This window comes from Kogia breviceps, chromosome 6 (assembly GCF_026419965.1).
Source record: "Kogia breviceps isolate mKogBre1 chromosome 6, mKogBre1 haplotype 1, whole genome shotgun sequence".
In the NCBI taxonomy this organism is placed as follows: domain Eukaryota; kingdom Metazoa; phylum Chordata; class Mammalia; order Artiodactyla; family Physeteridae; genus Kogia; species Kogia breviceps.
In genome coordinates, this window is record NC_081315.1 from 95,924,962 (window position 1) to 95,942,814 (window position 17,853).

A 17,853-nucleotide genomic window follows, 5' to 3' on the forward strand; every position below is an offset into this window, starting at 1 on the left:
CTGGTTTCCACCTCCTGTTGTTTTCTTCTACGATGGTGTTAGTCTCAGATCAGCCCTCATGGTGGCAAGGTGGCTGCTAATAGCTCCAAATGCGGTGAAAGAGAGACCCTCCTCTAGTCTGACCACACAAGCCAACAGGCAAGATTAACTCTACTAGCTTGATTGAGCTGACTAGCATCGTTTGGGCCCCATGCTCATCTCAGATCCAATCTCTGTGGCCAGGAGTTTGCCCAATGTTCTTATCGGCCAAACTTGGACCAGACGTCTGTTCCTGGTGCATGGGGTGAAGTCAGCCCCACCCAAAGCAGGGAGACAGAGTGGGAGGAAGATGAACAAAGCTTAGAGTTGGGAGTAAATGTCCCCATGAGAGAGGGAGTAAGATGTCGAGCAGAGAGAGCAGCTAATGTCAACCAGGAGAGAAAACCTGTAATTACCAAAGATATCCAGCATGACTATTTCTCGAGGGTGCTGGATATAATTGCATTTTACATTCACAAATGATTGTGACTTAATGACTTTTACAGTTTAAGAAATGATCGTGACAATAGAAAATAATTGTGACCCTGGAGTTTTCAATTACATGACAGAATTCTCTTTTTGCACTATCTGGAGCTTGGTTTTCTGTCACTCGCAACCAAAAAGGTCTGGACAAAGCATCCCTTTTATTTATTTATTTATTTTTTTGGCATTTATTGTAATCACATAAGGTGACACACAGAACCCCAGGCAGAGGCTGCGGCGCACCGTTGCTTGACTCTTTATAAGAAGCAGTGACTCCTCGTTTCTCCCCATCGTGTTCAGATGATCAGAGTCTGGGAAACACCACTTAGCAGCAGTGAGGAGTGAAAGGCACCCTGCTGCTTCCAGTTAGCTGGGGGATCCTCGGGGAGGGCGCCCTACTGCCACTGCCTGGCTGTCCTGCTCCGGGGAAGACGGTGGCGGAGTTAATGTCCCTCTTCAGGCCACATTCAGTGGGGCAGCAGGCCCCCCAGTGCTCCTGCTACCTTCCCAGGCACAGGGGTTGCCAGGGAACTGTGTATTTTGTTACCAACAGGCTAGAATAAACTGCAGGAGGCCTCCCACACTCAGCAGGTGCTGGTGAAGTCTGGGAGAGTGAAATCACTTGCCCGTGGAGGCCGGCCGTGGGCTAAGAAACCAGGGTGTTTCATCTGCTGATGCCTCAGAACCCAGAGCCACCAGCAGGCAGGGGGTTCTTTCACCAGCTGAGCACGCAGGCTTCTGAACCTCGGGGCCGGACCCGAGAACACCCTCTCGGATCCGTCCTCCAGGCCAGTGCTTTTCAAACTACCTGGGGTGAAGCCCAGTTGTTTGCTTCTAACCACCAATCTACTGAAGAGCTATAAAATATAATAAAATTAATTTTATTAGAAAATTTTAAAAAGCAAAAAAGTACAATAGGAAAGCCCAATTTTTTAAAAAATTGAAGTACAGTTGATTTACAATATTGTGTTAGTTTCAGGTATGCAGCAAAGTGATTCGGTTATACAGATATACATGGATGTATCTATATTCTTTTTTTTGATTGTTTTCTATTATAGGTTATGACAAGATATTGAATATAATTCCCTGTGCTATACAGTAAATCCTTAAGGATTTACTTTAAGGAAAGCCCCATTTTAAAAACTCAGATTCAAAAGATAAAAACTACTCTGTCAAACTGCTATTGATGTTTCTCACTACTTATTGTTTGTTTCTGTACCTTCCTCACGCGGACAGGTAACAGTCTTGCACTGCTCCGGGGAGAGAGCTTGGCTTTGTTGAAAAGTTTTCAGACCACTGCCTGCTTCCAGTACTCCATGTCTGTAAATTAAGTAAAGCTTGACATTTAAGGGTGACCACCACGTGGTCTTAAACACCATTCCCTTCATTTGTTCCTTCAGTCTTTTTTTCAATTACTCATTCAATCCATCCAAATACTGACGAGTGCCTGCTATATGTCAAGCCCGGGCCAGTGGTGCACAGGATGGGCAAAGCCCCTGGGTCAGTGGTCTCACCACACACCGCCACATCCCAGCCAAGCCATCCCTCAAATGCTTAGCTTTGCTGCCTCTGCACCTGTGTCTCTCACCGCATGTCTGAGTCCCAGGCATTTTTTTCATAGCTCTGTTTAAATGTCAGCTACTCCATCAATGATAATAGCTATCATTAATCCGACCTCTGCCAGGTCCAGGTATTTGCTAGGCATCTCACATACAGTATTCATAATTTCCCCAACAACCCTGAGGGGTATGTTTTCTCATCCCTCCTGAAACCCATGCTCCTCCCACCGGACAACGTGCTTCTCTGGAAAGTTTCCTGATTCCACAATCTTTGCATCTCTTTTTAAAAATGTTACTGAAGTACAACACACATTTAGAAAAGTACGTGAACTTGTGCAGCTCAAAGTACTCAAAAACTCAATACACCTGTGTACCCTGCACCCGGATCAAAAAGTAGCATATCAGCGCCTTGAAGACCCCCTGTATCCCTTGCCAGCCGCTACAGCGACGCCGCTTCCTAACAGTAGTCACTATCCTGACGTCCAACTCCATGGCTTAATTTACCATTTTTATTCTTTCTCTAAATGGAATCTAAAAGTACTCTTGCAACTTGCTTTTGTTCATTCTGTACTGTTTGTGAGATTCATTGAATTGTTGTCCATTTTCATTGCCATATTGTATTTTATTGTGTGAATATATCACAGTTTATTTAGTCATTGTACTGTTGATGGGCATTTGGGGAGTTTCCAGAGCTGCTGGGAACATTCTAGTCCGTGTCTTTTGGTGGATTTATGGATGCATTTCTGCTGCATAAATAACTAGAACTGCAGGGACACAGGGTTTGCATGTGCCCAGTGTCAGGAGACACTCCAAACCTCCTTAAAGGTCCTTCTAACATTCCACATTATTTTAATCTTATCTGTGAATTTACATCATTTCCCTTAGTAGATTATAAGTGGTTCTTCAATTGAATAAATACTGTCTGTGCCCTGGCTCATTTTTAAATGATGGGTCTAACATACAATATAAGATAGGAAACTGAAGTGAGAAAGCAGAAAGGAAAATAAGGTCAGGGGAAAAAAAGAATGAAGGTAAAGTAATGGCCCAAATTCATTCCACAAGGTACTTTTTAAAAATCTGGACCACAAATGTGGTTGAGCTTCCTATAAGCCAATGCAAAGAAGGAAACAAGTTACGCAAATCAATGTTCACGGGATAAATGTACCAACTATTCAGCAGTGTGGCTATTTCTGGTGCTGAGATTAAAATAAAGTCAACCAGGGTCTTCCTAAAGAGGACATTGAAAATAAAGGATCCAACAACTTCATTTTGGCAATAAGGACAGGAAATTTTGTCAGTTTCTCCCCTCCTCTTGTAATTTCCCTCAACAGGCAACTCTGAGGGAGCTAATGCAAACAGATTAGACTCAAACTGTGGTACCTGGAGGTACCTGGAGGGGTCTCTGGAATCTTTTTAGGGAGGTTGCATGATCAAAAGTATTTTTATAATACTGTACTATCAAAGGCTTTTTGCTTTTCTTTACTCTCTTCTTATGAGGGTGTACAGTAGTTTTCCAGAGGCCACATGACATGTGACACAGCAACAGATCAAATGCAGAAATACATATGAGAATCTAGCATCTTCTATTAAGCCAGACATTAAAGAAATTTGCAAATTATGTTTCCATCTTGGTAAATAAATTTTTCACACAAAAATATGTCATAGTAACCTATGGGTTTATTATTGATATTCTTAAATGAAAAATTTGTTTTAATTTCTAATACAGTAAGCATCTATAGATATAACCCACCTAAGAAGAAACACTTTGGAGTTCTCAAAATTTTTTTTTTTTTTTTGCAGTACGTGGGCCTCTCACTGTTGTGGCCTTTCCCGTTGCGGAGCACAGGCCCCAGATGGGCAGGCTCAGCGGCCATGGCTCACAGGCCCAGCCGCTCCGCGGCATGTGGGATCTTCCTGGACTGGGGCACGAACCCGTGTTCCCTGCATGGGCCGGCGGACTCTCAACCACTGTGCCACCAGGGAAGCCCTCAAAAATTTTTGAGTGTTAAAGGGTCCTGAGACTATTTGGAGAATGTTCTCAAAAGGATGTTGTTGGTCACTAGGTGCAGAAGATAATCGGTAAAAAAATGTTCTGTGATCAAATACACTTGGGAAATGTTATGTCTCTCTTGGAAATTGTCAAATTAGAAGCAAATAAACCTAATTAACTTGAACTCTGTTTCCTAACTGTATTTGACTAAGGTCCCCTCTTTCGAGTGCTTTCCTCATCAACCTGGAGGCACCCCTGGGAGGAGTGTAGATGAACCACCAGGCCCTCAGTCAGTCCTCACAAGTAGCATCTTTTACAACCTGGCTTTTGTCAAGCGTGGGCAGCACAGACTGACACTACAGCTCTGATAACATCAAGAGCGATCCTTTTATAAGCATCAAGGCAGCTGAGCAGGACAGAAAGCCTCTTTATCTCTGCAAAGAAGTAGACCAAGGGTAGGGTCAAGGCCAGGACATAGGTCCCACTCAGAAGACTAAACTGAGTCTGTTCCAGCCAACAAACAGGCCATCGAGGCCCCAAAGTTCTTGTCTATGACATGCAGACACAGTCATTTCAGCCTGGGTATCTTCCAAAGCAGATGTATAGGCACTGGCCTCAGTCACAGAGGAATCTCAATTAAGCACCCACAAGAGGCTTGACTCTAAGTCACACAATCTTCTGGTGCCCCCTCCAAGGAAAAGAGTGGTCAAATGTACCCCAAATGAGTCAGTTCTTTTATCGGGTTGTTAACTGTAAGTCAATTAAATGTTAGGGAATGCCTACCAAAAACGATGACTTTGGTTTTGGAACTATCAATCTTTTTTTTTGACAGTAACATAATTATGTCAGTTGTCTGTTAAGCCATCTTCCAGTTCACAATAATTAAATTATGTCATCAGGCAGCTCATCTAAAAGACAGCATACAGTAATGTGCAAGGCACTCTGGGAAATGTAAAAATGAAAAAGATGTGTCTTTCAAAAGCACATAATCTAGTAAGGGGCCAGAGAGAGCATTAGAGAAAGAAATTCGTATTCTCATGTTCATCTTTGCAGCACCTGGTGAGGTATCTGGTAGAGAATCACATTCAATAAATATTTGTCTCAACACATTTGCTATTTACCTTTAAGATTTTTACTTGTATACAATCCGACAAACACCAAACAGTCAAATACCTAGTCAAATATAGTCAAATAATACTTCTGGGTATCATTTAATGCACTTACAAAAAAGGATTTACAAAAAAATCTTACACCATTGTGAAGTAAAAAGAAATCATTTTAATATACACATTTTCACTCAGTTAATTCAACATGATTTCTACTAGGCATGCATACCTATTTAGTTTGATTTGCTTCATAGTTATTTATTTTTCAAAATGCAGCAACCCTCCCAATGAGATAGCTGAGTTGAACTCTTTATTCTTAAAGAGTACAATGTACCTTGTCCCCAAAGAGTTTTATCAACTTTAACGTTTTCAAAGACCCCCTATGAGGCTGCTCAATATGGTGGGTTTTCACTGAAACTTCTTATTTGGAAGATGGCAAAACAGACTAGGATCTTCCCAAGTCTACTGGTTGCTTGTATTCATATCACAGCTCAGGTGGGTAAGAGGTAGAGACTGAATAATAAGTAGATCACCTCCAAATGCAGCTGGGTGAGAAAGTTTCATTTTTAGAAAGGAAACCAAATCATGAAAACCTTCGTAATGGTGTGATTTGTTTCAGGGTTCTTTTGATACTTAAGAAGGGAATTAATCCTGGTGCACACTACTCTTCTTTACAGCCTTCTAGAGTTTTCTTCTCCAGCCATCATTCTTTAGCCAGGTGATTTATTGTACTTGCTGCAGAACTGAAAGCATGAAGACTCTCTACTTTCATAATCAGAGGTGGTGATAGCCTTTTTATTTCCTGCCAAATGGATCCGACCACACTTTTAACCCTATAGAAAGAAACACGAATAAAAACAGGATTCGTTTTAAAATTTCCTACCACTTCCCTCAACCCCAAACAAATAAGATGACATCAGAATGAAGTTGTGCTATTTCCATGTAGTTGGAGTTAGTGCGGGCAAGCTGCCGGAATCCCGGAACAGGACGGCTGGGAAGCTGTGGCAGCTGACAAGAGACTTTTAAATGGCTCAGAAATTGCCCCACAGCAGGGAGATATGTATCTGGCCTAGTTAAAAAATAAATGAATAAAAAAAGACCGCTGCCACAGATTACAAGAGTTTCGGCTAATAAGCTAGAAACCTCTCATTCTCAGCCAACTTGGATCCTCTCAAAGTAACTAACCATTCAGCCATACAGGGAACTTTTGAGCTTCTGTATAAAGCAGAATCCTGCAATGATTAAAATAGCTCATAAGTAAACAGTATTTTCCCATGAGGGTGGTATTTAAATAGGTGCTTGGTAAATATGTCTGCAAAACATCTACTTACGCTTCATAGTTAATTGCACACTCGTTACACATTTATGCCCACTTATCAAATGCAGAAGAGAAACGTGCAAACTTGCAAAAACTCTTCTGGAGTGACATATTTAGAGGAAGTCTTGGGGTGGCAACCTCTAAAATGGCACAGTTACAATCTAGCATTGAAGCGATTTCTTCCGCTGCAAAGCACCACTCCCAATGACAACACACTAGTACATGTGAGACTTAGTTTTGATTTTTACATTTACCTGGTGGCTGCACGTCTTCTTGGACAATACCAGCTCGATTTATGGCTTGTTCCTTCTCTGAGAAACACAACAGAAAAATTACTCATTAGAGAGGGGACTGCGGGGCAGGGCAGTGGAGATCTTTGTATCTATGTGGAACAATGACACAGGACAATCAGGAAACAATATATCTGAGTGCTATTAAATTCAGAGATGCCATTGTCCAAAGCTTTTAGGTTACAAAAGTTAGATCCTATCAAACAAAAAGACTGGATATTTTCAGTGAAAGAAAGCAAGGCGTATTTCAGAAGAAAAGCTCCTAACGAACATCTTTTCCCAGTGATCTCAGCAGTTTGGAAAGGCAACAGAAACAACAGCAAAAGAAGAATTTTGAAAGAACTGGTGGTGGTGGTGGGTGTGCTGTGAGGAGAGCAAGGCTGCTGAATTGCAGGGACAAGTACAATTCACGAGAAAACGATGCAGTTTAGGTGTCTAAAATGTACTCCACTGAGGGCCTAGACCCAGAACTAAATATGCTATGTTTTTGATAGGAAATAGAGCAGAAAATTAATCTTTGGGTGGGTGGCTTTGGTTTGGATAACTGAAGTTTCCCTAATTGACTGCAGGTGCTACGCCAATTAGTAAGCACGTTTTAGGGACAGCAGCTTAGCCAGTCTCTTTGGAGATGTCCCACAGGGAAGGCCAAGAGAAACTGGGCATTTTATGTCTGTGGGCTTCAAGCCCTCTGACACATCTTTCTAAGTGGTGTCGAATAAACCTAAGGCCTGTGAAAACAAAGACTTATTATTTTAAGTATCTTGAAAAACAAATGGTGGCTTTTCAGCAGAAAGACTTGCAGCCAGAGCATGTTTACCACTATATTATAGTAATTAAGTGTTGTAATCAAACCTTTGTTTTAATCTGGCTGACAGTGTTTCTTTAAATCCACATTTAGCTCTTATTTAATATTAGGCAGTTTTCTTTATTCTCATAAAGATACACAAGCATAAAGGTATAGGAAACAGGGCTTTTCCAAATCAAATATTCACTGAACTTGCTTCTCCAGTGATGTGACGGAAAGTCAATCCTAAGTGACCTGTCTGAGAGTTTTATCAATGCTAAGTTTTGCTCTGGCAAATAAAACACCAGGCAACAGGGATTCTCTGAATCTTGACATCCAATTCTAAGCAAGACAGAGAAGACACAGCACAAGGAAGCTGCTTATACAGAATGGTCTGATGGCTCCACCGGGCCTCTCTGAAAAGTAGCAGGTAAACAACAACCAAGACCCTGTGGACCAAGAGATGCCAAAAGAGTGGGTGACAATGGGACCTCTGAGGTGTCAGACTTTCTAAAATAACACAAAAGGCGATCTCAATTCCTAAGAAGTTAAATTCCTGTAGGATTGAGCCCTACCATGCTGTCACCATGTAAGTCTCCAAGTATGGATGTGTCTCAAACATGCTCTTAGAAAATGCCAACTAGTAAAAGACTACACTGTCATCGATCGTGCCAGGAACAAAAACAGATATCATTTTTCACACCTAAAAGGTCCATTCTCCAGTATCATGGAAGAAGGAAGAGATGAATTTTTAACACATGCTTGATTGCCAGAAAGCATTCTAGATGTCCAGGTTTGAGAGAATCAGACAACGTGGTGAACGGAACACATTCTCCAAGAGGCAGGTCCTGCAAAGCCAAAGAAGCTGGAAGGCTGCCAAGCATCAAAGGAAGTTGACTTCTGGTGGCAAAAGAATGCCTAATTGTGTTCTCACCTCTTACAATGAAATGGAGAACCATGTGAAGAGAAAAGAATCCCTGTCTTCACACTTCCTTGCTAATTGCTAATGAGGTTGGAGAGAGGCTGAGGATTTATTTTAAATAGACCATAATCTCTTTATAATCCTTGTCCTATGCAACCACCTCTTTTTTTTGGCTTGGATGGGCAATTTAAACCGATTTGCAGGATTTGCAGAACGAGTTCCTACCAAGTGATAACCAGTATTAGCATCCTATCTACATCCCCTGGTTCTTTAATCCATTAATGTTTATAAATACTCTAAGGCCAAAGCAGTCTTATATAAATTCATGATATGACACAAAGAATCTTTATTGGTGAATGTGAGATATGCTAAAGGGAAAATAAACTGGTCCCTTGGGACTTAGCAAGCACATCTTGATGAGGTTGACAGGTTTCTGTTTTGCTATCATTCGAGGAACAGCAAATGTCTCTCAACCTCTGGAAAAAAGGGCAACACAGAAGTCAGGGGTTTAACTATGTGGGCAAATCAGGGTAAGCTAATTACTGACCTTTTAGTAGTGAGCATGCTTCTATCAGGAGTGAAATGATTGAAACGCAAATATGCAGCATGGGGCCTGGAGCTCTGCGATGCCCCTTAGAAGTTCCCTCTCTGGTGTCTCAGCAAGCCCGATTCTGCCCCCTGGTGCTAAGGCAGTGAGCTGATTTGTAGTTTTAATTGAGGATCCTTAGCTCTACTCAAAGGGCCAAGGTAGATTATTTAAAACTTAGTAATACAGGGCTTCCCTGGTGGCACAGTGGTTGAGAGTCCACCTGCCGATGCAGGGGACACGGGTTCATGCCCCGGTCCGTGAAGATCCCACATGCCGCGGAGCGGCTGGGGCCATGAGCCACGGCCGCTGAGCCAGCGCGTCCAGAGCCTGTGCCCCGCAACGGGAGAGGCCACAACAGTGAGGCCAGCGTACTGAAAAAAAAAAAACCAAACAATTTAGTAATACATGGAGATAGGCTCATTTTTTTCATGGTAGCAAAAGAACCTACCTCGTAATGTTTAAGTCTTTGAACATGAAACCTATCCTTATATTAAATGTCCATACTGTGAAATCTGTGCGACTTGCTACTTTATTTAAGATTCACAGTAAATTGACACAGCATGCCCAAACACCAGCCCCCTCAGTGGGCTTGTTACTGACTAGTTGAGGGTGCTCTTGGGGAGGACCAGCAGATAAAAACCTAAAAGCAGGTACAGAATCTGACCTCGGGGGGCCCTACACAGTGAAACCACCACCTGGGGAACACCCCTCCATCTCCTCCTGCTAATGCACAGTTAAAATAAAAGCAACTCACAACCTGAGGTAATTGGACAAATGTCAACATTGGAATATGGACTGTATATTACATAATAACATTGTGTCAATATTAAATTTCCTGGATTGGATGATTGTGATTATGTAAGAGAATGTCCTTGTGCTCAGAAAATACATGCTGAAGTGTTTAGGCATCAAAGCTCACAAGGTCTTCAACTCACTCTCAAATGGTTCAGCAAAATAGCAGTAACAATTATAATATATAATTATATATGTAATATAATTATATATGAACATATGCATATCCATATGTATGTATATATGTGTAACATATATATAGCGAGAGAAAGCAAATGTGGCAAAATGTTAACAACTGGACATAAAGGGATTTATTGTACTATTCTTAGATCTCTGTTGGTTTGGATTGTTTTTTTTTAACAACAAAAATACACAACTGCAAAACAAGTATAAGGAAGTCCAACAGCACTGTGGCTATTCCATGATGATTAATTCAAAGTATCTTTTTAAAATAGCAAAAATAAAATAATACTTTTCTAGTGCTCCCACTTTGCTGCGGTCTGACTTCGGGGTGATCCAGAACTACATGTCTGTATTGGGGGTGAGTGTGAGCCAGCGGCTGAGGGGACCAAATGGCCATCGGAAGCGTGGACTCCTTCCAATACCATGAACACTTTAGTTTCTCACCAGGTTGTGTGGTAGAATCCAGGCAGCTTTGTAAGGCCTGTTAGAAAATAAGACTTTAGTCTGTGCATTTCATTCGACTCTAAGGTGAAAGGAATAAAAAGCATATTCTGAGCACTTGCCATATAATCAGGAAAATGCCCTGCCAAGGTAAGAGGCATTTCTGAGTCAAGTGATTTCTCGCAGGCCTGCTCTGACTCTGTACCACACACTTGAGGTTGGGGGCGGAAGGGGAACGGGAGGAGAAGTGAGGTATCACAGCTCTACCACGTAACCTGGCTTTACTGGCAGACACTCTCCCCTGTCCTAAAAGCAGGTGAAACAGGGCATCATTAAGCAGCAGACAAGGCTGGGGAGTTAGGGTCTAGTGTCTATCCAGGAATAAATGTGCTAAGTGACCTTGGACAAGTCACCTAAATGAGGGGACTGAATGAACACAAGATTTCTGGCAAAACCCTTTGTGCTTCTGCACACCTAACTAAAGTTAAAAATGAACAGGATCACAGAAAATGATCTTATTCTGTCTCATTTCACAGGTTGCCCTGAAATGCTGTTATTTTTTAAAGCCACATTCAGGATCACTGTCTGGTTCCAGGATGCAGAGACAAAAGGCACACCAGGCTTCAAGTTATAGCGCCTGAATGTGTGCTATATGTATAGCTTCAAGTATGCTTCCCTAAATGTGGGCTCTTCCCACGAACCATGCTGTGCCGATAGGCTGAAAGCTAATAAGCAACGTCTGGATTCCCTCCAGAAGCACAGAACTGTCCCCATACTTCTGGTGTGGGACTGACAACTGCCAATGCCAACTGCCATCTCCCCAGTGCTCATTTCAGTACTCAGGTATCATGTGTGGAACTGACCTTGTATTCCCCCTAATACTTGGTAAAGTCTGGCTGAGTTAGTGAAAGAGCTAGAGATCACACTGAATGTCAAAATGAAATTCAACACAGCAGTCTTGTGATAATGGCATGTCTGCTTTTAAATCATAGAAGATCTCCTTGGCTTTATTTTACCTAAGCAGCCTTGTGCCTCTTTTCTACTGCCTTAAGGCTTACTCCAGCAGGGGCCCTAGAGCCTACCTGTCCCCCATAACCAGGCCCAGGCCGGCCAGCATCAGTCAGGCTGGCCCAGATGAAGGGTCAGCAGTGTCTCGACACTTGGGCCCTACATGGCCTGGGCTGCTTGCTAGCCTCTGGCTCCCCTTCTCAAGGACTGGGTGTCTGCCCGGCCCTTCCAAGGACTGTGGGCTTCTCCTCGGTCTGCCCAGAATTCTGGGGACCATAAATGTATGAAGGACGCTCAGAAGAGAAACAGCCAACAAGAGAGGCTAAGGAGTGGATGAAAGGCAGGAGCAAAAGAGCAAAGCCAGGAGTACTGGCGGAGGGGCAGTCACGAAGCCCAGGGAAGAGAGTGTCTCAAGGAGGGGGAGTCTGGCTGGGGCTTGTGTGCCTCTCACGCATAGTCACCTGACCTCCTGCATCACAAAGAGAACAGAAGCCACAACAAAGAGGAAGCATCTACAACGTCCCAACATCACAGCTACATCTAGCGGTATCCACACCTGCCCTTCCTCCTCAGTTGCTGGAAGAGGTGTCCTGCCTTTGGTCCAAGTCTCCCTCCTCCATCTGATCTCAAGATCCCATGCCACCTCCCACTCTATGGATTGTCTTCTCTCTCCAGCAGTCTTCTTTGTCCAGAGGCTCTCTTGGCTCTCCCACTGCTCCCAGCCAAAACGAAAACACAACAGGCCCCTTGACCAGCTGCAAAATAATTCGTCATTCTCCTCTCCATACAGCCCAACATCTTTAAACAGTCAACCTAATATACTATTTACTCTTCAATCCACTGCTATCTGCCATCAAATCATTGAAAGCACTTCTAACAAAACAACCAATGAGCTTTACCTTCTTTTTTGCCAAATCCAATGGATATTTTCACTTTTTTTTCTTTCTTACCGTCTTCAAGCAGCCTAGCCCTGCTGACCACACCCTTTTCATGAAGAGCTATCTTCTTGGGGCTTGTGACTGCAGCCTCTTCTGGTTTTAATCCTTGCGCTCTGGCCACTCCTTTGAGGACCCTTCCTCCTCTGACCACTTGCTCTTCAGACCTTCAAATGCTAGTGTTCACCTGCATTCTGCCCTGGATCAGCCTGTCTTTTTCAATCTCTGAATGCTGCCTGGGAGCCCCACCTACTGCAATGACTCTGCTTCCCATCCAATGCCAGTGACGTGCCATCTCTAGCTCCAGCTCAGATCCTGTGGCTCAGCTCCCATCGCCTATAGGAAATCTCCAGGAGCACATCCAGGTAGCTGAAACTCAATACACCCCAAACCGAACTAGCATGTCCTCTCGTCCCCTACACAGACTTCCTGTATTTCATAATGCCTAGTACCATATCTCCTCAGCTGCTGGACCCAGAAAGCTGGGTGTCAATCTCTTTCCTCTGCCTCCCTCACCCCTGAGCTAATCAGTCACAAATCCCTGTAGAGGATTTATTTCTTAAATCTGGCTCCGGAATTCAGTCCTTCTCCCCAGTCCCATAACCACCACCACTCTGATTAAGGCTTACAGTCACCTCTCCCTGAGGTCACAGGAAGCACAGCCTTCCCATACCTGGCCTTCTTACTTCCAACCTTGACCCTCCCAGCCCCTCCGTCACACACAGTCAGAGATTCCTGGAAAGAGTGAATCTGATCACCTTGCACTCCGGATTCAAACTGTTCAATGATTTTCCACTGCCTGGACTCTGAGGACAGCGGAGGGTTACTGAAGTATTTTGACTAAGCGAGTGAGAGGATCAAATTCAAAGAGCAAACAGCACAATAGACTTTTCGACAGCCACAGTGGAAGACCTGGAGTTCTATACATTCTGTGACACAGAAGAATGGATATTCCCAGTTACAAATTCTCACCAAAGAAACACAAAGATGTATTTCAGAATGAAGAAAACTGAAACTAGAAAGGTGTGAGATGAAACAAGGATCAGTGAGTAAAGAATGAGGGTAAAGAGAAACAATCATTGACTGTATAAAACACTGATGGTACTAAGTGATCTGGGGAGTAATAAACAGGAGGCAGGATGGGTGGGGCATCTGGGACAGGAGCTAAGGCATTCTAAGGTCTTTGTATATTTCATAGGAGATAAAGATATTGACTAACTTTAAACTGTCACCAGGAAAGAAAAAGAGACTGTAGAACTTTCAAACTAGTAGAGGGGAAGACAATTAAATAAAGAAGGCTTGAAGGCAGAAAAGGAGAAAAAAGGGAAGTAAAGAAACAGAAGAATAAATAGAAAACATAAGATAGGAAAAATAAATGTAAATATATCAGTAAACATAAGTGAAAATGATCTCAATCCAACAGTTTAAAAAGATTATGAGATTGGATTTTTTAAAAATCCCAGTTTAGGCTGGTTATAAGACTTAAGGACAAATAAAGGCTAAATATAAGAGGATATCTATATCTATATCTATCTATATATATACATATAGATACATACACACACACACACACACACACACCAGGAAAACACTAACCAAAAGATAGCTGGTAACTATGATAATATCAGATAAAACAGAATTTGGGAGAAATATTAGGGGTAAAGAGGACTCATATAATAATAATTGAAAACCCCCCCCAGAATATTCTAGATTGTGTGCACAGAATAATATGGCCTCAAGATATCTAAGTAACAGAATTAAGAATGATCTGGAACCATCATATACAGAACTCTGTATTCCCAAACAAGAGAATATACATCATTCCCAGCACACAGTGAACATTTGCAAAAACTGACTTGTACCAAGTCACAAAGCAAATCTTGACCTATCAAAAAATCAAAATCATATAGTCTGAATTCTTTGACCACAAATGCAAAGAAGGTAGATCAGCAGCAACACACTAACCAGAAAGACCACAGTGGCTGCTGGGTAAAGAATGGGTGGTCCTGGGGACCAGTGGAGCAGGGAGACCAGCTCAGAGTGCAGGGAGTGGGTGGGGGACTAGGCACGTGTGAGGACAGTGATGTGAGAGAAGAGCTCTGACCGTCTTGTCCAGTCACATACATCCGGCACCTAACATAGCGCCAGAATTGCTAAAATCCAGGTTTAAAAAAAAATGAAAAGGAAGCTAACTAAATGCTAGCTGAACGCACTGAAATGAACTGAAGCTCTGTCCTCACAGTGGGTCCCTATGACCTGGTGACGAATGCCTTGCCTGGGTCGGTCCACCTGCTTAAATCTCCTTGTCTCACTTCCCTGCCCCTGTGGTTCCTTATTTTTGAAATGTTTTTATGGGATGCCTAGTGTAAAAGTATACTATGTGTTTCCACACCTGTTATCTCATTTAATTCACCCCAAAACATGTAAATTCAGTCCTGCAAATTCCACTGTTACAGATGAGGAAACAGGCCAGGCTCAGAGAGGTTAAGTAACGCACCTTAAGGTCCTCCTCTAGTATGGGATTTAGACCCTCATCTGACTTACTTCTCTCACCCTCTTAGAGAGGCAGTATGGTGCTCTGGTGTCACGATTAAGGGTACTGGTGCAAATCCCAGATCTGGGGCTCATCGGTTGTGAGTCCTTGTACAAGTTAACTGTTCCATACCTCAGTCTGTCCACATATAAAATGGGGATGATGATCACACAGCAGCTACAATGAAGGGTTGTTATGAGCACCAAATGGATTGATACATAAGAAGTGTTTAGAAGAGTGTCAGACATATAATAAGCTTCCAATAAATATCAGCTATTTAGTATCATTACCTGTTTAAGGAATCAGTTATAACTCTCAGATAAGAGTGTCCAAATTAATTAAAACTGAGCCAGAAAAGTGGGCAGGTGTTGACTGCCTTACAGTTAAAAATGCAGATATTGTAGCCACACGCACTAAATGTTCACTTAAAAGGCCTAATCTGTCTGTCTCAAGGCGACTCAGACAACCATAGACTCCGGACTACCCCTATAAGACTGCTGTTGGGAGACACAGCGCAAACCCACACCCTAAGCATCTGACCCAGAGGAAGGTTTCTCAACCTTGGCACCATTGGCATTTTGGGCTGGATAATTCTTTGTCAGGGGTGGCTGTCCTGTACATTGCACAAAGTTTAGCAGCACCCCTGGCCTCTATGCACTAGATGCCAGTAGCACACTCACACTACCCCACCCCATGCCGCCCATTCTGTGACAAGCAAAAATGTCTCCAGATAGAACCAATTGTCCCTAGGGGGACAAAAACCATCCCCAGTTGAAAACCACTGCTCTAGTCTTCGTGACTGAAACTTTTCTAGTGGGATCCAAAGCAGTCCCCCTTGTCCCAAGTTCAACTCTAGAGGCTGTCATAAAACAGCATGGGGCAAGGATGCAGTAAGGAAGGATAATGCAGATAGATTATGCAGGGCTTCACACAGCCCCATGTTCACCCTCACACATGGTGCATGGAGATAGGCTGGAAGGCAGAATGCAGAGGCCATTTCAATCTTGGCTGATGAAAAGAAGCCACAAGGAAATCTGTGTACTTAAAACGCTCTAACTCAGAAACCAAATGTTGTAGCATTTGTAATGGGCAGAGCATTTACACCGAGCTTTCGCCTGCAAATCGCCAAGCTTTCAGCCTTCGCTAATATTGTCAAGGGGCACAGTTGGCCCTCTTCCATCTTCAAGATGGTTCAGGTTTCCTGGAGAACAAAATGAGCCTCTAACGCCTAATATTTTCTCTCTGACAGATGGTTTCAGACGTATCAAAGTGCTAATCCTTGCTGAGGTATAGGTCTCAAGGAAGGAAAGCTTGGCTTTTAGAATGATAGGACTTGAATGATTAAGGAAGAAAATGACTCCCAGGATATTGACCATTGTCATGTGAGCAACCAGCTTAAAATGAAGGAAGACAGCAGAATCTGAAAAAATATTTCAGGAAAAAGGAGAGGAAAAACTCAAAAACCCAGGTTAACAGTTTAGGTTTGAAACATTTCCACTCACAGACATCTTTGGGAGTGGAAATGAAGTGCAATAAAAACACCTTCAAGCTCAGGATAATTAGGGTCCATCTCCCTCCCCTCAACATCATCATTCCCAGCTTCAGTGTCTGGAAGGTCTGGAAACAGAGGCAGGAGTAGGAATACTTGTCTTGCCACTTACTAGCTGTGTGTCCTGGGGCATGTTGAACAACCTCGCTGAGCCTCAGTTTCCCCATCTGTAAAACAGATAATAATATCTACCTCAAAGTGAGGTTGTGTAAATTAAATGTTCCAATGCGTGCCTAATGAGATACATAAAAAGACTTCAGTGACTATAACTACGAGTATGAACTACTATTTAGTGCCGACCTACTATGTGCAGATTGCTTTCATTACCACCTTTGAGTCTCACCGGAGGCTAGATGATTTTATTATACAAACAGATAACTACTAAAGGGGTTGCTGAGATTCTGAGAGATTGAGTCACTTGTCTACTGTCACAAAGCTGCACACAGCGAGATTCGAACCCGGATCTATCTGACTGGCGAACCAAGCTCTGACCATGGCCCCACGTGGGGAAGGGAGGGGAGTTACTGAGGCCAGGCCACCGCGTGGGGTCAGAGGTCACTCTCAGTTACTGGGCCCTGGCCACCGCGTGGGGTCAGAGGTCACTCACGGTATTCCTCCAGCCGCATTAGGGGCCGGAAGTAGATGGGGTAGAAGGCGGCGCCGATCAGGGAGATGAAGCCGCCGAAAATGAGCGCGGTGCGCAGGTTCGAGGTCATGGCTCCAGCCCGTGGCCGCCCTGACCCGCCGAGCAGCCCTCACTCTCGGAAACCCGGATCCCGCCGGCGGTATCGTGACCCCGCTCGGAAGAGGAGGAGTTGCTTTCGCTTCCGGGCCTTGTGGGCGGGGCTAGAAGGCGGGCCTAGGAGGCGGGCCGGGGCCGGGGGCGGGGTGGGGTTGAGGGCAGGGGTGGGGTTGAGGGCAGGGGTGGAACCAAAGGCGGGGCCTAGGACTGGGTGGAGCTAGAGCGGGGCGGGGCCAGGTAGCCGGTGCACCGCCTCCCGGGCGCTCCCTGGCAGCTCATAGCGCGGGGCGAGTGCGAGCCGCGGCTGCAGACTGGAGCTTTAGGTGATTCCCTGTTCTACCCCCTATCCCCCAGCCTGGTTTTTCTCTCAGCCGCTCCACCCACCGGTCTTCTGACATCATTTACCACTCCCTCCTTTACCAACCACGTTTTTTCGTTCTTCACCCATTGATTTGATTTCTGTGACTATACCAGGAGGTGGATGCTCTCTATGGCTCGTTGATTTAATCCTTGTGTTTTTTACAGATGAGGGAAAACTGGCTTGGCTGCGCGGATTTGGCCAAGTCACTTGGCCTAAAGGGCGGTTTGAGGGGATTAGAGACAAAGGTGCA

The 17,853-nt window shown here is 43.8% G+C and overlaps 1 protein-coding gene across 3 annotated transcripts in view; it reads right to left on the minus strand.

The window, feature by feature from the left end:
* Positions 1 to 17,326, minus strand: part of SMIM20 (small integral membrane protein 20) — a 56,682-nt gene extending 39,356 nt beyond the window's left edge. Inside the window, exons 1-4 of one of the 3 annotated variants that reach the window (XR_009336349.2) lie at positions 17,108 to 17,309; positions 16,613 to 16,667; positions 6,729 to 6,785; positions 5,957 to 5,989 (exon numbers count right to left, since the gene is read on the minus strand). Coding sequence is in view for 2 of the 3 variants with exons in the window: in XM_059067748.2 (XP_058923731.1) it covers positions 5,952 to 5,989; positions 6,729 to 6,785; positions 17,108 to 17,216 (204 nt within the window). In the remaining variant the exon portion in view is untranslated. Of the gene's footprint in view, positions 1 to 5,305; positions 5,990 to 6,728; positions 6,786 to 16,612; positions 16,668 to 17,107 lie in introns of those variants that run through there. The other 2 variants (XM_059067748.2, XM_067036323.1) reach the window with 2 other exon arrangements.
* Positions 17,327 to 17,853: the final 527 nt, after the last annotated feature.